Source organism: Cyprinus carpio, chromosome B11 (assembly GCF_018340385.1).
Source record: "Cyprinus carpio isolate SPL01 chromosome B11, ASM1834038v1, whole genome shotgun sequence".
Taxonomy (NCBI): domain Eukaryota; kingdom Metazoa; phylum Chordata; class Actinopteri; order Cypriniformes; family Cyprinidae; genus Cyprinus; species Cyprinus carpio.
Window position 1 is genome coordinate 14344651 of NC_056607.1, and position 25217 is coordinate 14369867.

At 35.7% G+C, this 25217-nt stretch overlaps 1 protein-coding gene across 1 annotated transcript in view; it reads right to left on the reverse strand.

Annotated features, from left to right (window-relative positions):
- Nucleotides 1-1087: 1087 nt before the first annotated feature.
- The window catches only part of fbln2 (fibulin 2), a 48229-nt gene continuing 24099 nt past the window's right edge, over nt 1088-25217 (reverse strand). Inside the window, 13 exon segments of the mRNA XM_042734052.1 lie at nt 1088-2417; nt 5413-5536; nt 6942-7070; nt 7421-7537; nt 8315-8440; nt 8949-9077; nt 10051-10194; nt 10367-10504; nt 13221-13355; nt 16487-16627; nt 18562-18663; nt 21433-21543; nt 23292-23498. Of these exon segments, the coding sequence (XP_042589986.1) occupies nt 2060-2417; nt 5413-5536; nt 6942-7070; nt 7421-7537; nt 8315-8440; nt 8949-9077; nt 10051-10194; nt 10367-10504; nt 13221-13355; nt 16487-16627; nt 18562-18663; nt 21433-21543; nt 23292-23498 (1961 nt within the window). The 3' untranslated portion in view covers nt 1088-2059.

Below are 25217 nucleotides of genomic sequence, written 5' to 3' on the forward strand. Positions count from 1 at the left end.
ACTAACCTACTGACAGATTTTGAATATGAATATACTATATACAAATGTTTACCTATACATAGACTGAAAAGGAAAAATATATAGACTATATGAATGCTTCATATAATACTGTACATGTGCAAAGAGAAACATCGTAAGTCAAGCAGCAGGCTGGGGGACAGTGCAAGATGATTTGTAGTGCATGAGCATGTAAACACATATTTGAGTCTTTTGCGCGATTATGTACACACAGCAGTGTGTGCGAAAAGTGTCTAGTGGGCATAGAGGAGAATTGCACAAAAAAAAGAATGTTTCAGACAGTTTTTCTGTGATGTGGTAAGGCTGGGGAGTGTTTGGGGGTTGTAGGAGGGGAGATGGCCCATGTTTCAGGAGGTAGAGGGTTTGTGTGGGGTTTCAGAGGAGGGCGGGTGATTTAAGTTCAGGGCTCTCACAGCTTGGGGGAAAAAGCTGTTGAGCAGTCTGGCGGAGCGGGCTCTGATGCTCCGGTACTGTCTCACAATTTTGTTTGTTTTAGCCATAAAATATTTTTTTTTTAATAAAAGCAAGGGTAATTTTTATCTCACAATTGACGTTTCTGAGTTGAGTTAGTATCTCAATTCTTAGAAGAAAAGTCTGAATAGTGAGATAAAAAGTCAACATTGTGAGATATACAGAATTACATTTTTTATCCCTTTTTTATTCTGTGGCAGAAACAAGCTTCCATAAGTTATTGACTAACATTCCCAAAAGCCCACACAGAAAAGTCATTTCAGAGGAAGAACAAGATACTGCTTTTTGATTAAAAGGTTTTCAAGATTTTTTTTTCTTTTTAATAACATGCACTAAGATTCAGTTTTGATTCCATGTTGACTTTAAATGCATTTGAAAGTACAATAAAATGCTTCATTACTAGTGAAATTATATCATCATAAAATTTGATGGTGGTTTATAGCTAATGCAACATGTTGAAAGCAAAGTGAACCTCAGGACACAAGCAACAGTTCCTCTTCTCACCACTAGGAGGTGATCTTTTACTTTTAATAAAATAATCAAACAGAACAAACTAATGACGTGACAAACATCTCAAGTAATCACAGAGATACTAATAAAACGATTAATGATGCTTTATTGAAGAATTGAATCCAGTAAGGCAGATAATATGTACTGCATTATTATACTAATGCGTTTGGTTCTTCCGTGAATTTAATGAGTATGAAACGCTTTTATGTTGATACATAATATGTTTCTCAGTAATGAGTAGAATTGTGTTATGATTTCAGATATGCTGTGCGTGAGAGTATATCGAGATGATTTTTATGCTTTTACCCTGAGATGGATTTTCAAGACAGTAATACATCAAAACAGGTCCAGTATTACTAAGTACAGACATATGAAAAGAAGTATAACAATGAAAACGTTCTCAGTGCTGCTTTGGAGCTCACACACTCTTCACGTGCGTGTCAAACATTTCCAAAACGTATATTAGCACCAAGAGCTACAAACCGAATGCATTTGAAAGAAACATAACAATCATACACCTTTTTAATCGCAAGTGGTTAACGCAATGATTACAGACATGATCACACAATGTTGTCTTCCGCAGGCTGGTGTGATCTGAGGTACTCATGTGAATTATCATGGCCTATGGAGGAATTGTGACAGCCATTACAAATGTGTAACTCTACCTCAGCTCTACTATGCCAACCCCCGAGGAGAAACATAGTGTTGTTAGAAAAGTAATGAAGTGCTATAAAAAGCAGTTTCAGGCAATCGAGATAAATTGGTACAGTATAAATAGCATCGGGTGTAGAGTACTTTCAATACTTTGAAGAAGAAAAAACTACGACTTTTAAAAGCCAAATGTTTCTGTCAGTCTCTGTACTCCATCCTGTTTGTTCTCTCTCTACTAAAAACAAGCGGTTGGATCCCAGTGGGAGAGTCCCATCAAAGTATCTCTGAGCAAAATCCGTTAGGCAAACAGAAGCCTCTAAGATCTGCCAGATGACAAACAACTTCAAGGCAAAAGCTTGAAGAGTTTAGCACCATGCGGAATCAAAGGCGTCGTTAGACAAGAGTAATATCACATGGAGTTTGCTGTGATGAACACGTAGATGCGGGCCAGGAAAGTTGTGAAAGTTCCTTGACGCAGCAGCTTCATCTCCACGTCGATGAGGAAGTCCCGTGGCTCCCGCACCTGCCGGTGCAGGTACACGGCGCCTGTGAAGCTGTTGAGCTTCCGTGTGCTGAAGTAGCCTTCCTCGTTTCCGCGCGGGATGCTGATGATGATGTTGTCACCTGAGTAGGCGGGCGAGGGTCCGATGCGGAAGATCTGAGCTGGGATGACGATGTTGGTCTGGAAGCTCAGTTGGTAGTACGTGATCCGTAATGGCATGGTCTGGCATTGTTGAAAGTTGGGGCAACTTACTCGCTCGCAGCGTCTAAAAGCATGGGAGAGGTCAGAGTTTTGGTCAATAGAGTGTACAAGGCTGATGATACACGGCAACTTTTTGAGCAATTTTGTTGGGCAACTTTTTTGAACAATGTTTCTTGGGCACTTTCCCATTGAGAATGGGTAACACATTTCTATCTGGCGTAAAATTCCATCTCATTTTTGCCTCCAACTTCTAAATCACCCAATGTAGTTTTTACTTTTTTTTTGTAAAGGCGTTTGACTTTCTTTGCATGTTCACTTTGTAAACACTGGGCATACCTTTCCAACGTGACTACGTAATGCGTGAGGTCGAGGGAGGTGAGTAAATTATCCTGAATTAATCCTTTTATCCTGAATGAATCCTTTTATCCTGAATGAATCCTTTTAAAGTCAAACATCTAAAATGGACCTTAAAGGCATACTCCATCCCAAAATGAAAATTTTGTCATTATTCACTTACCCCCATGTTGTTCCAAACCCGTAAAAACTTTGTTCTTCTTCAGAACACAATTTAAGATATTTTGGATGAAAACATGGATGCTTGAGACTGTCCCATAGACTGCCAAATAAATAACAGTGTCAAGATCCATAAAAGTATGAAAAGCATCGTCAGAATACTCCATCTGCCATCAGTGATTCAACCGTAACATTATGAAGCGACGACAATACTTTTTGTAGACGAAGAAGACAAAAATAATGACTTTATTCAATAATTCCTCTCCTCTGTGTCTCTCCAAATCAGTGTAGCGCTATTTGGACATTTTGATTAATGACAAAATTTTCATTTTGGGATGGAGTATCCCTTTAAGACATTAACAGACTCTCTTAAAGAGCTAATTCCACCCAAAATATCACATAATTGCAAAATTGTTTGACTTACTTTCTGCTGTGGAACATAAAAGATGATAATTTGAAAAATGTCTCAATGTTGTTCTTTCCATAAAATCAAAGTCAGTCTGGTCCAATGTAGCACTGACCTTAATTTGTAAACTTCATTGTCTTTTATTAAAAAAAAAAAAAGAAACAAAATCAAACATTCTTCAAAATGGCTCCTCTGTCAGTATAACACATTTGAGTAACTGCTACAAAGCAAAAAATAAAAAAAAATAAAAAAATAGAGCATAAAACAATAATAACACAATAATAAACATCAACATCATAAAACAGAAAAAATAAAGTTATTGGAATGACAGGGTAAGAAAATAGGGCAGAATTTTAATTTTTGAGCAAAGCATTCATTTCAGCTCCAAAAACAAAACTAATTTGATATACAGAATAAAACTTCATCCTGTAACTGATCCCACAACATTTGTGCTGAATGGTACCTCAAATTGTACAGATTGAAGGTTGCGGTGTGCTATTACTTTTCTAAATGATCAGATTTGTGATTTTTACCTGGTTGGTGATAAAACAAGCAACTTACATTGAAAGAGCCATATAGACACTTAGGGGGAGGCTCTTTTGATTTAGATCAATAAGGACAACCAACCTGAAACACCCTCACTTGATTGTCTTGTTCCACAGATTAACTAAATATGTTGTACAGCACGACATACAGAACATAGTTAACACTGGAGTAATACGGTGATACTGTCTCCTAAAACAACCATATCATAGTCAACGTAGGTGTTTTTGGACCTACTGACTGCTAGGTGCTGTTAAATCTCTGATATACAGTAGCTGCGAATCTCAGGAGGGCTGATGGTGAGCAGTGGGAGTTCCCACCAATCAGACTCCATGCTGACACTGGCCAGACGTGTGTGTTTGAACTACTGCCTAATCAAAGCAATCTGCCTCCATTCCCTTTTCTTACCAGGAACCATGCTCTGTAAAGAGCCAGCGTCAATACAGATGGCCCAAGAATGCTGTAGTGAATGCTCAGTGAAGATGTACAGAACCAGTACAGAAGGTGTGCATGTGCATGGTTTCCAGTTTCACAATTTTGCAATAAAAGTTTATTTCTTGATAAAATCTGAAAGATCATTTATTTTCTTGCATTAAGGGGCAATTCATCCAAACATAAACATTTTGTTATCAGTAACTCATCCTAAGACTTATTTTTTACTTATTTTTAAGGAAATCTGAGAGGTTTCTGCCCTCCCATTGAAAGTCAAGGTAACCAAAACAAAGACACTCCAGAAAGGTAATAAAGGTGTCTTTAAAAAAATCCATATAAATCGAATGGTTTAATCCAAGTCTTATGAAGAGATACGATCACTGTAAATAACTGATGAACAGATTTAATTTAGGCTCTTATTAACATCTAAAAAATAATAGACAAATAGTTTACATATGGTAAACATGTGCATGAACCATTGAGGTTTGTCCTATTGTGTAGGCCTGAAACACACACAAGCTTCTGTGTTAACCATAAGTGACATGATCTATGTACAGTATATATGCATAAAAGCCTAAATTAAATATTTTCATAAAGCTATCATTTATCTTCACAAGACTGGGATTAAACCACTAGATTAATATGGATTGATTTTATGTTGCATGTATGATCTTTATGACAGTTTTGTGTTTTGGTTACCTGGATTTTCAATGGAGGTACAGAATTAATTAAAATCATGCTAATCATGCTAAAAACATGCTCACAATATGCTAATCATGTTTACAACATGCTAGAAATATGATAATAACGTGTTCTTCATGCTTATCATGTTAAAACATGCTAGCAACATAGTAATTAATCTAGAAATATGCTAACAACATACTAACTATGCTAAAACATGCAAGTAACATGTTAACAACATGCTAAACAGGTTTTCAGCATGGTAACAACATGCAAATCATGCTAGCAACATGCTTTTTTGTGAACTTTACTCATCTAGTTGTTCTTGGATTGAAAGGGTCTTAAATGATAACAGAATTTTCTTTTTTTTTTCTTCTGATTAGTGTGGTAAGGTTGGACAAGGTCCAGCAACACTAGCAGGTTCACTGTTGGAGCCCACATGTGTTCTGTGTGATTGGGAAAAAAATCAACAGGCCATACTTACGTGTCCGACACTCTCCTGTAGTTGTCTGGACATGCAAATGACAAGCAACGGAAGCCTCCTTGGATGTTGAAGCAGGTCTGGGAAGCAGAGCAGTTGTGCGATCCAATGGCACATTCATCAATATCTGAGAACAAAAGAGAAGACAACAGCTAAATGGATTGTTATATAACCATTCGATCGAAAACTGAGACGTCTGAGACTGCTTAAAACTTTCATTTCATTATTCCTTATTCTTTTTTTAGTTCTCACTTCTTACATAAATTCAATAGTGAATCAAAATTAAACTATTAGACTTTTGTGAGGCTTTATTACATAAATAAATATCTAAATGGCAGCGCATGTTAAATCAATGCTAGCAGGGTTGTCAGGGGCGACTGATGTCTGCGGTGAATAACCGCCAGGCTTCATTCTGGTAGGAGTCATTTTGGCCCCTCCAGAAGTAATTAATTATGCATCTCATTTTACAAAAGCAAAGTCCTCGTTACAGCTCGTCGGCTCCAATCCGCAGACTAATTCGTTTGGTGCAGGCTAGCGCTAACCTCCGGGAGCATGTACAGGCTCTTCTTCACCTCTCATCGACTTTCCTATCTTGAGAGCCTGAGGGAGTTTCGTCAATTTCGTGATCTTTCAGAGAGTGATGGAGGACACTGAGCAGCGCTGTGTTGAACCTGAGGTTAGCTCCTCGCAACACAATGTGCCAATTAGAGAAATTAAGGCTCCAAATTGAGTTTGTAGCATTTGGCTTTAGAAAGGTGTTAAATAGAATATTAACCACAGTTTAAAGGAACTGTTCACCCAAAAATTCTGTTATCTTCATCCTTGTGTTTTCCAAATCTGTATGCATTTCTTTCTTTTGCAAAACACAATCTGGTTTTAGAGAATAGAGACCAGGGACATCAATTGGGGAAAATTACATTATATTATATTATATTATTGTCGTATTTGTTTAGCTCCTCATTTCTTCATTTTTAGCATTTTATTTCTTCAGTTCTTCAGTCTGGTATATATCCTCACCTCATCTACACTCCTTTGTCCCCAGCAATTAGAGTACCGTAACTGTGCATGATTATATGGTTAATTATATTTTATTATTAACATTTTGAATTGTATTTTTGTATTTTTCCTAGTATGTAAAAATACCTGTTTACATACTTAGGTCACTGCATAGAATGTAAAACGACAATAATAATAACATAAAACCAAAAATCAAACAATACGATAATGTAACATAATAAGACAACATATAACAACATAAAACACAAAATAACAATGGAAGTCAATGTAACCAAAAACTGTTGGGTTATCAGCATACTTCGGAGTATCTTCTTTTGTATTCAGCAGAACAAAGAAATGCTTTCATGTCTGTAGCAATATTATGATAAGTAAATGATGACAGAATTTTCATTTTGGGGAGGACTATCCAGAACTAAATCCTAAACATTTAGTCTCATGCTATGTGCTTTTATTTATACAGAAGGTGAAGGAAAGATTTATGTGTAATATGAAAAGTCATATATCACATTTGTTACCTTGACAGGTGCGTCCATTAGGTGACATAGAGTAACCATGTGGAGGACAGGCACATTTGTAGCTACCTGGGACATTCACACACTGGAATGCACAGAGGTTTCCAATGCTCTGTGAGCACTCGTCGATATCTAGAGAACAAATAAGAGCATTTCATCTTTATCACTGAGAAAACTAGCCATTTATAAAGAACAAACCACTGTGAGATGGATTTGTCCATTAACCAGAAAGATAAGTGTTTAAGAAAATGTGGCAACAACACACTAACTGCTACACTGTGCTGAAAAAAATCCATCCTTATTAAAATATTCAAGACATTATTGATCTCATATCCCCTTCAAAGACTCTCCATCATCTCTTTAATCAATGTACTGTATAATGTAAATGTGTCCTTGTGTTTTAACCCTTAATGGCTACGAATGGAATGATGGAAACCAATTTTAATCTATTTCCCGTCTTGAGGACATTGATAACACTTCACCTTCACACGTATGCCCGTCTTCTTTCAGGTAGTAGCCCATTCGGCAATAACACTGGTAAGAGCCATAAATGTTTGCACACTCCTGACCGCAGGGATTGTTGTCACATTCATTAACATCTATGAGAGAACACAGTAAACATCAAGTTTTTGGATTACAAACTGTTTGTTTGTACATATTTGCATAAATCATCACAGTGCTGTGCACATTGGTGATGTGTCATATCAGTGCAAATATACAGTGGCGTCTAAAAATCTGAAACCACACTGAAAATTTGGGATTCAGAATCTAATTAGGCTGATTAAATTTAATTAAATATTAATAATAGATTTAATTAATTAAAATAATAAAAAAGGAAATATTTAGAACTATTTCTAGGTCACTAATCAAATTACTTTGACACACCATGTATGTAAACTAATGGTCAGATGTTCTTCCTCCACTGAAGCACAAGACACTTTCTGGATCATTCTCAGATCATGCTGGAGAACATGACCATCAGGTTTCATATTCAATTTGGTTTTCATTTTTCACTCAAACTGAGTAAAAAAAACAAAACTACTAATTCTGCAAAATGGCACATACTGTTGTCCCTCTGAAACCAAAGTAAAAGTCACCTCATGAAAAGTTCCTCAGGCTATGTCAGCCACCAAGTCCTTGAAACAAACTCTGAATAAATGAATGGATCTGGCCATGATGGAACTATTAAAAAAAAAATGTGCTTCAATCCCCTAGAAAACTCTTCAGCTGACAACTCACTTGTCTATTTTTGTTTTGCACTCTATTCGTGTCTCACTTTAATTGGAAAGAATGAACATTCATACTGTCAGAACACAACACATTCTTTGCAGGCAGAACCGATCCGTGTTCAATCCTGCTAGTGCAGATGGATGTACCTTCACAGTTCTTGCCATCAAAGGCCAGGGAGAAGCCAGTGGTGCAGGAGCACTGGTAGGAGCCCGGCGTGTTATCACAGGTCTGGGCACACAGGCGGCCCGGGTACCGCCAACACTCATTTACATCTGCCAGCAGAAAAGATGCAGAGAACTGCATTAGTTTACAAACATACTGTAGTCTGGGGAGCATCTCTTTACTCTTTCCCCCTGCCTTGCTGTCTTCTTTCACTCTGCTATAGGAGCAGAAGAGATAAGAGATTAGGATAATCTGCACGCTCTATTGAGCATGAGCTGCTGTCAGCTTCATCAATATGCATGCTGTTAGTCTGGCTAACCACAGAGAAGACGACATCCTTTGGGTAGTTCAGTCACAGTATCCAAACTTTTTTAAAGCCCTTCAAGTACTTTATTTTGCAGCTGTGGTTTAAGATACTTCAAAAAATGGCTGAAACTTGAACGTGTTTAAGGTCAGAAGTCAGTTTTCCTGTGTCACAGATGCTAATGTTGAAAAACCTCCTCCTGTATAGCATAGTATTTTGTAAGGTCATTTTTGAAGTGACGTTTTGTGTGAAATTGCTATGTGTGGTTTGGCTGTGTATTTGTTGTGTGTGTCGATGTGTCTGTTGATACACACCAACACAGAGCTGGCGAATGGCGTCGTACTGGTAGCCGGTTTGGCAGTCACAGCGGTAGCTGCCGGGCAGGTTGTGACAGATTTGGCCCTCTCCACAGCGGTGGGTGCCCATCTGACATTCATCGACATCTGTAGGACATATTCAACAGTCTTAATAGTTCTTTCAGACTCTGTTAGCATACAAGCTAACAGAAATGGTAACAAAACGTAGCTACCATGCTACTAGTGTGTTTTTTGTACATGGTTCAAACAGCTTTTTTGGACATGTATCATAGTAGCTTGGGATTTTTTGAGCACGGTATTATCATCGTTTACCATGGTATTGCCACAGTATTTACTAGGTATGTTGTATAAAAAGTAGCACTGTCTTTTGTCAAGCCACATTTCAGAAGAAATGTTAGGTAAAAAGTTTGTGGGAACCATTCAAATACAGTAAAATAATAAAATATAAAGTTCCATACATAACATGTATAACAGATACAAATATATCTAGAAATAATATTTTATATAATACTGTACACTACTGTTAAAATGTTTGGGGTCAGTAATATTTTTGAATGTTTTTGAAAGAAGTCTCTCATGCTCACTATTTATTTTATTCAAAGATACAGTAAAAACAGCAATAATGTGAAATATTATAAAATTATTTTTTCTTTAATACATTTTAAAAATGTAATTTCTGCGATGGCAAAGCTGAATTTTCAGCATCATTACTTCAATCTTCATTGTCACATGATCCTTCAGAAATAATTCCAATATGCTAATTTGGAGCTCAGTAAACATGTCTTATTATCAGTGTTGAAAACATTTGTGCTGTTTATATTTTTGTTGAAACTGTGATACATAGATTCAGGATTCTTTAATGAATAGAATGTTCAAAATAACAGGATTTATTAAAAAAAAATAAAAATAAAACTTTTGTAAGATTAAAAAGTCTTTAATGAATTCTTGCTAAATAACTGTAATGGTTTCTTAAAAAACTCTTACTGACCCCGAACTTTCGAACTTGTATAATAATGGCTAATTAAAAACTAAAAAGGTGTCTGAATTTAAGAAGTTGCAGGGTTAAGGTATAGTTGTGTATATTTATGTGCATCCTCACCAATACATCTTGCTCCATCAGGGCTGGAATGGTAACCACGACTGCACATGATAATCTTGCGCTGACAGGTGTAAGAGCCCACAGTATTTATGCAGTTAAAGCCGGTGGAACATGGTTCACTCACACTGCTGCATTCATCGATATCTAAAACAAAGAGAGAGACAGCATGAAAGTCGTAAAAGGTGAAGGAAAACGAGACAAAAAAAGCAACTTTTAAAAATGTTCATAAAAGTGTCTTTGCTGATTTGGTATTCTTCATGCATCTGTCCACTAGGGGGCACTGAGTGACTCTGAAGCTGGCTCTTCCCTGTCTTACCAATGCAGTTGCCATGTGAGTCCTGAGTGAAGCCTGTGAGGCAGCGCTGCTTCAGGTTACATGTGAACGAGCCATCAGTATTCTGGCACTGGAAGCCCATCCCGCAGTTATGGGTTCGCATAACACACTCATCGATGTCTAGAAAAGAAAGAGTGCACCAGATGTCATAACAGGCCAGTGGACCGGACAGCAAGACGCCACCCAGTCGGGTTCCTGCTCTGATAGATTTGTTTAGCTTTGGAGACTGATGATGTTATAAGGTCCAAACAAATGAAGTTTCCTCTCTTAAAACCTTCAGGAAAATCTGTAAATCTCACCAGATTTGGCAAGCATTGCAGCGTAATGAATAGACGGAGCTCATCTGAGACATCTGATGGAGGAGATGGGTTTGGACAGATATCACAACAGTACTCAATTACAAGTAAGAACTTCACAGTAGGTGGCACTGTGGCTCAATAACAGGCCGGGAAAGCATGCTCACACTTCAAGGCAGAAGATCTTACAGGATCAAACCCTAGTTTCTCCTCAGTCATCCACAAATGCATGCTATTAAAAGTAAAAACTAAATGATTTTGTATTTCGCAACTTGTTAATGGTACTGACTTAAAACTTTCTTCATTTTGATATAGACATGACTGAGAGCAATAATAATCTGCAGTTCAGTAAATGAGTCAAATGATGGAAAGTACAAAGAAGGATTCATACTGGTATCTTGTCTTTTTGAACTCATAGTCATTAAAATAACCATAAGAATCATAACAGTCAGTCATTTGGGAATTACCATTGTCTGATACATTCATCATTTTATTCATTAAAAAAGAATCAGCTTATAAGACTCATTTGTTCATGAATCACATTGCACTGGTCATTCAGTGTGTTTTTGATTCACTAAAAAGAACCATCCGGCTTATAATGATTCATCTGTTTGTGAGTCGGACTGCACTAGTCGCGCTGTATGTTTTTGATTCACGGAGATTTTTTAATTTTACAAAAAAGCATCAGCTCATAATAAGTCATTTGTTCATGAATCGGCTGCACTGGTCACACTGTATGTTTTTGATTCACTAAAAAGATTCAGCACATAATAATAATATGTTCCGGAATCAGAGCATGGTCGTGCTGATGTTTTGATTCACAAAAAAAGAGTCAACTCATAATGAGTCATTTGTTTATAAATCAAACAGTCATGCTGTATGTTTTTGATTCAGTAAAAAGAACTGGCTTATAATGATTCATTTGTTTGTGAATCGGAGTGTACTAGTCACACTGTATGTTTTTGATTCACTAAAAAAAAAAAACAGCTCATGAGAGTGATTCGTTCGGGAGTTAGATTACCATGGTTATGGAGATTTTTTGATTCACAAAAAAGAATCCGCTCATATTGAGTCATTTGTTCATGTACTGATCATGCTGTATGTTTTTAATTTACTTTAAAAAAGTATTTTCATGAATCGCCTGTACTGGTCACACTCATAGACTGGACACACTGTATATTTTTGATTCACTAAAAAGAGCAAGCAAATAAGAATGATTCCTTCAGAAATCAGAAAATGGTTGTGTTCTGTATGTTTCTGATTCACTAAAAACAAGTGATTCAAATGAGTCATTTGTTCAGGAATCAGACTGCACTGAACCAGCTCATTGTTTGTTTATCAGACTGCACTGCTCATGTTGTATGTTGCTTTAGCATACAGCCCAATATGCTTCTTGATATTGTCCAGAACACATTTTTTTTTGCATTATATTTAATATTCAGAACTCAGGTAAAATATGACTTCTTAGCACCATTACCTAAGCAACATGAAATCCACATGTGGCTATTAGTGAGCCCTTAATATCAAGTTTAGGGTGGTCTTTCCAAATCCTACATCTGCACTATAGCAACAGAGAATACATTTTCAACACTCCAAAGTCTGCAATTAGTTAAAATCCACTATTCCCATTCTGTCACTTATTATTATTATAATCTCTCCACACTTATTAGAATGCACCAGGCCAAGTCCTGACAAGAATCAGAGACTCTTGCAAAGTTTTCCCTGTTCAAAGGCAATGGCTAGATGTGTCTAGACACTGGTCCAAGATCTCTGAAGTAGTGTGGGCTAGAGGACCCTGACAAAGACGGAAGACTGTTTGTTATTGATTTTGTCCATATGCATCACCGGATAGCTCCAATAGCTGGGGGAGGGTTGGACCACTGCCATGTTTCTGCTGATTTGATCTCATGTAAAAGCAAAGTTCACGTAAATGTAACTCTGCTCTGTGGACTTTGTGAAATGAAAGCTTAAGTGTATCATTTTTGCATCACTTACTGAACATACAAATAACGTCTGTTTTCAAACAGCTTTCCTGACCACTTCTCTGTTTGTCGTTGGTGACAACTCCAAAGTCACAATAATGCTTGAACATATATTGCTAAACATATATATATATATATATATATGTATATATATATATATATATATATATATATATATATATATATATATATATATATATATATATATATATATATATATATATATTATATTAATATTAATTTTTTGTAATAATGTTTCACAGTATTACTGATCAAATAAATGCAGCACTGGTGAGCATAAAATACTTTTTTCAAACCATGTTAAAATTTTGCACAAATTATTTTAAATTTATTTCTGATTTATTGTATCTGTTAATAATTTGGTATAACAGACTGTTGCAGTTTCTAAAAAGGTTTAAATGTTATTCCTTATATATTCCTTAAAATACTTAAAGTGTCATTAATTAAAAATAGAAAAATTTTAGGTAAATTAGAAAAACAAAATGATGTTGCATGTGTGTGTGTGTACATGTGAGCATTTGTTGATATTGTACCCACCTTCACATACTCCATTACTCAGCTGGTAACCGCTCGAACATAAGATCTGCCTCTCGCACACAAACCCTCCTACCGTGTTCACGCAGCGCTCGTTGGCCTGGCAGGTGTGCGTGTTCGTCACACACTCGTTCACATCTGCAAAAAGCAAAATCACAGCGTTATTTTCCTGAGCTCCAAAGTGTAACATCCTCACACAGAGCCAGGGCCACAAATGGAGAGTTACAGTACATCCAAAAAAACCTGGAATGAAGAAGCTGAAGCTGATGGAGAAGCAAGCAGGTGAGACAGCAGTGTAAAAAAAAAAAAAAAAAAAAAAAAAAAACACAAAGACCATTTTGTGTTTCCATTAGCCGTGACACACATAAGGCATTTTGCTTCACATTCTTTAGTTCTGGCGCTGTGGCGAACTGTCAAGATCTTCGGTTGGCCAGATTTATTAAAGGCAATAAATCTAGACTAATTTGAAAAAAAGTCTAAACAAGATTGGAAAGCAAGCACGGCCCAGAGAGAGGAGAAAATAATTACTTGAGGCTTAGACAATGGGTGATTTGTGGGCCAAGAAAAGGATTCAATCTGTCATGTTATTGCCAGAATAAATAATTTCATGGGACTGGCTGGAAATGTTTGTGCTTTCTCCTGGCCACATTAAGACAAGAGAGAGAAAAAGAGCACATGCTACCTTATCTGTTCCACACAACAGCTGGTAACACCATCCAGAGAACACTGAATTTAAATGTTTGAAAGTTTTTTGGACTTGCATTTCCAGGATGAAACAAAAACTAGTGTTTTAGGTACAGTTAGGAACAGTGTTGTTGTAATGACAGTGACCACACATTGTGAACCAATAATAGTCACTGTGTAGTATAAATGCAGCTACAATTTTTATATATATATATATATATATATATATATATATATATATATATATATATATATATATATATATATATATATATATATAGGAAGACAAAACCAATCGCAAAGTATGCAAATATTACAAGTAGTTCAGGCTGAAGTAATTTCAAAATATTTAATATTGCAAATTGTGTTGTAGTCTAAAACAGCTTTAACAAGATCACAATACATGGCCTTGAATATGTGTTAAACATGTGAATATGTAAAAGTCTGTTGAGCTGTTTTGAGAGAAATAAGAAGGTGAAAAAAGGAGAGATGATTCACTGTAGATTATTGGGTGGCACATGTTTTTTTTTTTGTTTTTTTTTACAAATAAATAATTTCCTGTAAATGTATGTTCTTGTTCATTATTACATGTCTAAACAGTAAATTATGTAGTAATTTATACATTTAAATATTTTTTTTAAGTTACAGTAACATTACAATGCAGTGTTAAACCATTTATAATTTTTCATCATATAGTGTTTTTACAGTTTATGGAGTTAACAGGTTTTTACTGCAGCATTTTTTTTTTTTTTTAGTAAAATTACAACCATTACAGTTTACATGTTAAGAGGACATAGTTCACTTCACCCTTAATTAAAAATTATCTCATCATTTACTAACCATTATGTCATGTCTCTGTTGTTTTTCTTTCTTTTTTTAAAAAAAATCTATTTTATGTTATACAGGAAAAAATGTCATACAGGCTTGGAATGACATGAATGTAAATAAATGATGACAGAATTTCATTTTTGAGTTGACAATCAAGGTCACACATTTGAAGGTCCACACTTTAGTTGCCAGGTGAGTGAGATCACTGTGAGATCTCTATGTTTCATGTGCATGATATTTAGCCCCAAAAGTCAAACAGAAAGCATCTCTGACACCCTCTTGCACTCTGTCTTGCACCCAGGACAAAATTGTCAACAAGCTGTCTCATCAACATACACGAGCAGTGGCACTATTCAAAAGATTTGCTTTATCATAATAATATGGTGAAATGCCTTCTAAATGTGGTGCTCTGAAATGCATTAGAGGATATGTATGGGAAGAATAATGCATTTCTGTAGACTGGAGGCAGAGGGGAGTGGGTTAGTTCTATTGCAAAGGGATGTGACTGCAGTGCAAGCTATCAGGATTATGGTCGGTCAACATTATTTCTACATCAGTGGTGCTGGCGTGATTGATCGGGGTTAAGATGAGAGGGTGATGATAGTTGCAAGCTTGGGTTCACCTTTTGTCTAAATTCCTGCCTTTATTTATGAGTCAGTGTTGTTGTTTTAACTAAAACTATTAAAACTGTTTTTGTTAGTTTAAGCTGAAATAATATATTGTATATTACAAATATTGTGGCCTCTTTCACAAATTGCTTTTGTTCACTTTGCATAAAAGCATGTAAATGTAAAATATAAATATAGAAAACTTAAAAATTAGAAATGTTGCCTTGGTAATTAACTGAAATAAATAAGATTAAGTCTAAGTACTAAAATTGAAATAAAAATAAAAGTTAAATAGAAGAAATTAAAAACCTAAAAGGAAAAACAAAGGTTTGTAAAAATAAATTACTAAACCATAAACAATTTGAAACGAAAACTGAAAATTAAAAAACAGAGCTAATTATTAAAAATACTAATGTAGCTGATAAAGCTAATGTTAATAAATATTATAATATGATATAAATAATACTAAAACAACATTATGGTCATGCACACACATTTGTAATAAATAAATAAAATTATATTATATATAAAATAATTAATTAAAAATGCATTCAAGTATTAAACAATAGATTATATATTAAATTATAACACTAATAGTAATAAATAACATAAAAAATAAATAACATAAAAAAGGAGGGTGAGCTCTAGAGAGCTCTGTTCTGCTCTGTTCCTTTAAGAGCACATGTTTAACATGCATGCTCATTTGTATTGTTATCAATCATTTTGAACCTAACAACACCATTAAAACTGTCAAAATGTAAAAAATAATTTTCAAAGCCTACACCCAAACTTCTCTGTCTAGCTGCTAATTTGGTTTAGGGGCCGATCCAAGATGCCCATTAACCACCTCAAGAATCAAACTGTTTTGTAATAGAATACATGCTTACCACTAATGCCTGCTATGTTTGGTTATGTCTGGAGGAAAGTAACACAAATTCGGCAGGGCCCCGGAACTTCTGGTGAGAAATCTGAGTAAACATAATACCCATAATGCAACCATATGTATGTGAGCTAGTTGTAAGAGCATGCCGATGAGCTTTTGTATCTCCTCCTTGAGTGTTAGTGAGTGTTTATCTGGGCAAGCACCGGACAAACGTAACCCCAACAGTGAGCTGAAACGGTCTAACAGTGCCAGTTGAAACCTCTTACCCACAAAATCTCTATTCTGGTTGAGAATAAAGCCCTCATCGCACATCTCATTAAGCTGCACACACTGGTAGGAGCCCTCCCGGTTTACACACACCTCGTCCCGAGAGCAATTGTGTCTGCCGCTCGTGCATTCATTCACATCTATGATACACATAACAGTTTAGTTGAAGAAAGAACACACACATAACACATACACGCCACCTCCACCATCATAAAGTCATACTAGCATTTTATGAGGTGTGAGATCAGATCAGGTTTTGTTTCTAATAGTCAGGTTTGCTCTCAATTAATAAACCATTTTATTATTGTTTGAAGTTGGTTTTATTTGTGTCGAAATCGCATGCGTGTCTGGCTTTATGGTTCTATAATGCTTAATGTTTACCACGTGAATATGGCTTATGAAAAGAAACAGATGCTAGAGAAACTCCGGGGAGGATATACATAGGCAGCCTCATATTTTGAGCGTGCATTTGGAAGTGTAAATGTTGATCATAAATTGGATGAAAGTTAACACTAAAACATTTCATTAAAAAAATCCATCCAGTTTCCTGTAGAGTTTGACTTAAGTCTTTGGCTCCAGTCAAGCTTGATTTTGTTACTGCCAAAATGAAATCAAGGTCTCTGCCCACCCGCATTCAGCATATGGGAACGCTTTGACCGGTGAGACACGGAAAGAGAGAGAGAGAAATAAACTCTTGAAATACAGAGATAATTCAGCAGTGAAAACTGCCCTCTCGGCTGAAGCCATTTCGATTATATCATCCCTTAAACTGTTCTCACGTGCAAAAATTGCCCTGATTTACAGTTTATGTCTCCTGAATCAAGGTAAACATAAAGCAAAATTTGACATTCATGTTGTGCCTTTAGGCAGTTCATGTTTTAGTCCAATAAACAGTATTAATTGCTGCTGAATGTAATTCAACATTAGCTGAAAATGGCTAGTTACTCCTACATTTGCTGTAAAAAGTTGAATTTTTTTTCTGTCCTTTACGACTGCTGCTTCAGATTTTGAATATGATCCCAGTGAGATCTTGGGTAAAGGCCAAGCAGACAGTGCAACATAAACAGTATTTTACGCCAGACTACATGATACACAGCTAATATTAGTCACAACTGACAGCCCATTTAACTGTATTAACCCATGTCACATTTTGATTTCCTCACTGGAATTTAAAATGGCACAATATAAAAGACATGGGGGAAAGGGGTGTCATAGAAAAGTAATTGTAATTAATCCTTAAAAAGTAATTAATCAAAATGTATTTATCAGTATTTTACAGTAAAAAAAATAGTTAAAACAATCTAGACAATAAAACTATCTAAACATCATTAAAACAAGAAACATTTATTTGATAAACTTGAAAAGAGAATAAAAATGTTTTTGATTAAGACTTATTTTTAGTGAATGTTTCTAAATTGTATTTAATTATGTATTTTATTATATTTAATTAATTAAGTACACGTTACACACACACACACACACACACACACACACACACACACACACACACATATATATATATATATATATATATATATATATACTGTATACTATATACTATATACTGTAAATTAAATAATTCTCCAAAACTAAATATTGTGTTTCTGATCTGGTTTATAGTAACACCTGCACATAGTAATTTTATTAGCACCCTCCATAACAAGTTTAGTATATGGAATGGAAAGACCTTGAAATATATCGTCTGCAACTCTATCAGTACTGTAAATAAACATGTGGTAAAAGTGTCAGATCAGACAGAAAGATGTATCGTGAGAGAGCGGAGCTGTTGAACCCAGGGCTGAGGTCACTGTTTATTATTGTAGTCAGGTTTGAAGGAGAGTAATTGGTCGTAGATCAGTGAAGCTGAAGAAAGCAGATCCTCAGGTAAGACTGCGATGTTCAGGCCATGAAAAATCTCTTGTCATAATCCTTTGGGTATAACTGCTATACATGAGTGATTCAGTGCAATAAGGGATTGGTTAGTGTGGTATGACAGTTTTATCAGTGTTTTCTGACAGCTGCGTTGAGAAGAGGTTGTGTATGTGTCATTTTGGACCAATTTAGAGTACTTTACCTTCACAAGTGTGTCCATCAGCCATCAGAGAGAATCCTGGGAAACAGGAACATTGGGCCAATCCTCTAACCACAGAACACTGCTGAGAGCAAGGCCCATTACCCAGACCGTAGCAAAATTCAGTTAATGCATCTTTCACATTTCTTTTTTATACATTACATTATACTACACCAAGGATCACTATTATTATTGTTCAAACTTAAAATTAGACTTTTTTTCAACAACCCCCTAAGCCTAATTATTAAAAGTTGCATAATTTGTGCTACACACATGATTGATACCTCAAATCTGAAAAGAAAAGGGTGGCAATGTGATTTTGTTAATTTTTCTGATTATTCCAGGATGTGTGAAAGAGTGGTAAATTTTCATGAAAAAATTAATAAATAATAAAATAATATATAAAATAAAATTGATATACGATTATAGTTTATAATAGTATTTCAAATTAGTTCTATTTTTATATTTTCAATTTAATTTTATATATTTTATTTTTTTTATAATTTTATATATATATATTCTTTAAGTTTTACTAATTTTGTTGTGTTTCTTTCATTTTTCTTATTTTTTCTTCAATATTTCTATATAGTTACTAATAATTTTTCATTAGTTGTTTTTTTGTATTTGTTTTTGTTATTTTATTTTTTTTAGTTTTTCTTTAGATTTTGTTATTGGTTTTAGTTACTTTGTATATATATTTTTTATTTCAGTTTACATTTATTTAATTTTTTTCAAGTAGTGAAACATTTTATGGTTTTAGTTTTAGTTTCAATTATAGAAGCAAGAGCCAAGATATCAGGCTGAGTGTGTGCCTTCTTTATGGCACTAACAGATTTAGTTAAAAATTAAACTGTAATCAGCATGACTTAATGAGTCGCCCAGATACATCCAGATCATCGCACTGATTGATACTCCAGAAACACGACAGTGGCCCAGACAAGACACAGACTTCCAGTAAATGCTTAAGTCCTTGAAAGTCTACCATCATTACCAAACCAGATATACATTAAACCCTGTGCATATGGACTTATCTTGTAAAGCGCTATATCTTCTGGATGGCCTGCTGAATGAGGAGGAAAGGAGTCAGTGAAGATTTTTTTTCTCCTCTGTTAAGCATGTTTCAATTAAGATAACATATGTAGTGCAGAACATCAGATCAACCATACCTGTGAGGCTACAGTTCATGATCTGGAATTTAGTTCCCTGTCATGGTGCCAGAATTTCACAGATCATTGAAATATTGTGTCAGTCTCATGACGATTGAAAGAATAATAGTATGCACACATCAAAACAACCCATTATGCCAAGACGTGACTAACAGACTGGCTGCTGATCAAAAACCACTTCATTTCAAATAGAGGATTCTGAGTTCTGCCAACCACAAAACATTGGCATATTTTTTTTTCCATAATGAATAAAGCTAAGAAAACAAATCAGTATTGTTATACATATTGTTATATATGTTCCATCAATACTTTATAAGGTAAAAAACAATGAAAATGACATTTAATATGTACTGAATGATTGCATAAAATAAATTGTGTTAAATGCAACCTTGATTAGAAGATATATATATTAGGGCTGGTAATTTAATGCGTTGATTAGATTAATTAATTACGGTGAAAAATAACGTCTTAAAATTATTAACGCATTTAACTTGCACTTGCCCCGCCCCAGACCTAAGTGGGTCATCTGACATTTCATACAGTTGACTGAGGACAAATTTGAGGCAGGGCAACAACTCACTGCGTGATCGAGCCCGGAGAATGTAGTTAGAATGTCCCTAAAATTCAAGATATGGGGCAAAAATGCCCCTGTTTGAGTTTTTGTCTCATATTTACATCATACAGTTAAGCAATATCACACAAGCATTAGGCTAAGTGCAGTATCACACAAGTGCAAATGTGATACTGATCTTATACAACAGTTCAGGAAGTAAGTAAGTTAATATTGTGTTATTTTAGACACAATGTTGTCTGTTTTGCTCAATTTTGCCAATGAAAATATGAAGACAAAGCAGAGCTGTTTGTCTCCGAGCAACACATAGTGGCATTTCATTTCTTAATGCACATTTTGAATGAACTGGGTGAATCATTTGGCGCACTGAACCAGTGGCCATAGGCACGTTGGATCTGAAACGGCGCTGCACAGACCGATCGGTGTATGACATCAAAGGACCGCGAGAGCGATTCAAAAGCACAAGGAGCCGTCTTCTCTCTATAGCTCTTGCGGTACTGGTTGTCACACACTGATCGATCACCGATGGTGATCAAGACATTTACCACCACCTACTAGCAGTTTTAGTTGATTATTTAGAGTATAATTTCATTAAGGAAATAATTTCCTATTTCCATAGTAATAATAATAAAATTTATAAAATAAATTATTAAAGGTTTAGTTCCCTCACTCAAAAAGGATAATTGTGTCATCATTTGCTCACTCTCATAGTCCAAAAGAGTATATGTAATAAATTTTATCAAACAAAATATTTCTTGCTGAAGCTACTTTTGTTATGTCTGGTTGATGCTTTACACAACAATGACTTTTATTTATCTTTATCTTTTGGGAGTCATTTCTCAGCCAGATTTGATGTGTGATTAATCTGCGATTAATTCAATTAATTAATCGCCACATCATGTAATTAATTAGATTTAAAAAATGTAATCGCTTACCAGCCCTAATATGTGTGTGTGTGTGTGTGTGTGTGTGTGTGTGTGTGTGTGTGTGTGTGTGTGTGTTTACACCTGTTTTTGTGTTTTTTTTTGTGTGTTTGTGTGTTTGTGTTTAAAATACTATGTGTAAACAGGGCCTAAAAGTCTTTTTTTATTTCCCCAAGAGAGTGCATAATGCACTGCTAAATTGTATACCACACACCAGCACATGGGTTACGTAAGACCAGGGTTTGAGTAGTAGTTTCTTGTCTTGCTGGAGGTACAGTTATCAGCCTGTCTTCCTCACTAACTCTGTTGTCTTCCTCCTTGTTCTCTGTGGAAAAAGCGAGAGAAAGCAGTGAGTCATTCTTTTCAATTCTGCATCATGTCAGATGGTATTTTTGGTAGAGAAACTGCCAACATTCTCTCCAACATTTAATCTTTACCAGATGAGATATTATGGAAAGTGCTTTGATTTCTGACATTTGCCAACATATATCTAGTCATCAGAATTTCTACAATTCCTAAAGTCAGCTGAAGGTTGCTGGAGAGAAGTTATTTGTGGTGTATTATTACTCATTAGTTCATTCCTGACATAAGATCATGAGTCATGTTTCACACTGAAGCAGCACAACACTATCTCTATAAACTCATCCATGTCACCAGAGATTCTAAAACAATATTGACACATGATGACAATCCCATCATGCCTTGGCGTTGTTAGGGTTTGGCCGTATAACCAGGGAAACAAAACAAATAATTACAAACTGCAGTGAATCGGGCAATCAGCCTATCACTACTATCTAGGGATAGTCCATCCAAAAATGAACTCTTGTCGTTATTTACTTATGGGCTTGGAATATAAAGATATTTTAAGATACTTTTATGATGCTTTTTCAACATTTTCTAGCAAGACAGCTCCAGTTCTCCTTAATTTTATAATTTTGAAAATACTGTAGGATATTTTTCAAAAATTCATGTTTTGTGTTTTAAAATAAATTTCATATAGATTCAAAATAACTACTATTTGTTACTATTTGCAAAAACTAAAACTACTAAAACTCATTTTTGTTAATTGAAATGAAGATGGAACAAAATGTAAATATTAGTTGAAAAATGTGACCCATAACCACAAAACCAGTCATAAGTAGCACCGGTGTATTTGTAGCAATAGCCAACAATACACTGTATGGGTCAAAATTATCAAGTTTTCTTTTATGCCAAAAATGATTAGGATATTAAGTAAAGATCATGTTCCATGAAGATATTTTGTAAATTTCCTACCGTAAATATATCAAAACATAATTTTTGATTAGTAATATGTATAGCTAAGGACTTAATTTGGACAACTTTAATGGCAATTTTCTCAATATTTAGATTTTTTTGCACCCTCAGATACCAGATTTTCAAATAGTATGTAATACTATTGTAACCCTGATACCATGAGGTGTGAGTACATTTCCATTTTTGGCTAATGTTTGATGGCAATTTTACTTCATTTCAGTTTTATGTAAAATCATGTATCCTATAGTGTATAATGAATGAATATTATTCATGTTGTTCCTTAGAGTTCAAAGGTTTGAAAAATAATATATCAGGACGTCTAATTCACTGACTCATCATAAAAAACTTCACTCGACTGCTGTATGTACAGGCACGAATCTAAAAGCACTCACAGCACACAGAGAGTTATCTGAAGTCATTTTGAATCCAGATCAGATCTAAGTATCACACACACACACACACACAGTGCAGACAGGATGTTGAGCAGGTATTAAGATTAATCCCCCTATTTAATGCAGAGCTGATAGAGTGTGTTTTGAGTGCATAAAGATGAGCTTTGCCTATGCTATGTTGTATACAGAAGCAGATCTCTGTTGTGAAAATCTATGAAATAACATAAACCCTGAAGGTTCTCAACAACTTTTATGCATATCCAAATAGGATATTTCATTGAACTACACCTGCTTAATATAAAAATGGTTAACACATACAAAACTCTATCTATATACAGTAAGAAACACAAACATGGGATTTTGTTGTATACTGAGTCATCAGAACTCAAAGAGGAGCTGCTCTTACCTGGCTCACAGGTGCGGCCGTCCTGCAGGAGTGTGTATCCAGGGTGGCAGGCGCACAGGTAGGAGTCACGAGTGTTGATGCAGGTGTGATGGCAGAGTGGTGCGAATCTCTGGCACCTGTCATCATGCTCCAAATCCTCCAGTGAATTAGCTGCTGGATCCAAATCCCCAACCGACAACGCTTGCTTCGGAAACTGACTTTCCGATACTGAGAAAGAGGAAAGATAGTAGGTTTAAAGGCTGATATGGCTGTATATCTCTTGCATGTGACTGTATTAGTGACGTGACACAGAGCCAAGTATGGTGACCCATACTCAGAATTCATGCTCTGCATTTAACCCATCCAAAGTGCACACACACAGCAGTGAACACACACCCAGAGCAGTGGACAGCCATTTATGTTGCGGCACCCGGGGAGCAGTTGGGGGTTCAGTGCCTTGCTCAAGGGCACCTCAGTTGTGGTATTGCCGGCCCGAGATTCCTTAGGATGTGGGTTATAAACACTCTCTAACCATTAGGCCACAACTTCCCCTGGAAGTCTAACTAAATACAGTTGCTAAATACATTATTTACATTATTCGCTTACCAGCGAATCCTCTGCAGTGAATGGGTTCCGTCAGAATGAGAGTTCAAGCAGCTGATAAAAACATCACAGTAATCCACAAGCAATCAACACAAATTCAATCCAACAATTAATGTCTTGCTCTGAATGAAAAGAGTCAAATCTGGTCATATCTGGCCATGGTAAACTGCCGTGTAATTTCAGGTTTGCTGGATGTATGTGAAGCCAAGATATACACAGAACAGTACATTTCCAGAAATACCCAAGTTTCATGGATATATACATCTGAAACACCGGTGGTTGTGAGAACTGCTGGCTGTCAGACCTTTCATATGTTAATGACCAGCAGTTAAGGTGCTTACTGTGTTCCCAGGTGGAGGGAGGGGGTGAGCCAGGGAAGTTTCACAAAACAGCCTCAAATTAGTCTTAATATTACTGAACTCAAATGTAGCTAGCTGTATTATTTTTGTCATTGCCGTAAGAGATCATCTATGAATGTTTTATAATTTGAAGGCATTCTCTCTCCCCAGTTTCATTCTTTCCATATTATTTCTCAGAAAGTATGACCTGGTTCTTTACTGGTGTATCAGGAGAAGTGGTTTCTCTAGCAGTATCTCTTCCAATCATGATTAATGCCCGCCAGTGTGGGGTCAGAGTCAGTGTGTGTTATGAGTTAAGATGTGTATCTTTTCCTAGGCAACAGTGGAACTGTTCAATAGTTATGTTTGGTCAGGCCCAGCTGAAACTCTCAATCAAGGTCGTGGCATAAAAAGCCAGAGAGACAACTGTAAGTTTAGAAATTGACATAAAGTAACTTCTTTTTTAGCCTGTAAAGATTATTGTCAACATTACTGTTGTTTTGCTGTTGCTGGAGACAAGGTTAACCGAGACGAACACAGAAAGAGAGCTGCAGAGGACAGAAATGGTTGAGCTCAATGTTAGATGAGGAAGATACTGTTGTTGTTGTGGATGCACACAGGATCTACAGTGAGGAATGGAGTCTGCTGGGACACATCATTTCATGTGTTATTTACTGCATTTGCTTGAAATCTTTCATTCAAAGTAGATGCTGTATTTTTAAACGTTGTTTTTTGTTGAAATTGTTTTCTGACTGTTTTTATGTTTTGGATTCTATTTACTATTTGACTAATTTACTATTACGATCTTTGTGGTGCTGCATGAAGTCAAACAAGCCTATTGTAACAATAAAGTCACTTTTCTGTAATTGTTTTGAGTGGGATAAATAAGTTTACCAATGAAATGACTTTTGAGGAACATCTGTGTGCTCAGTGGCCCAATAGCTGTCTGGTTTAGAGGTGGGTTTAGTTTCAAATCAACCAGTTTAACATAAATGACCAGAAGGGG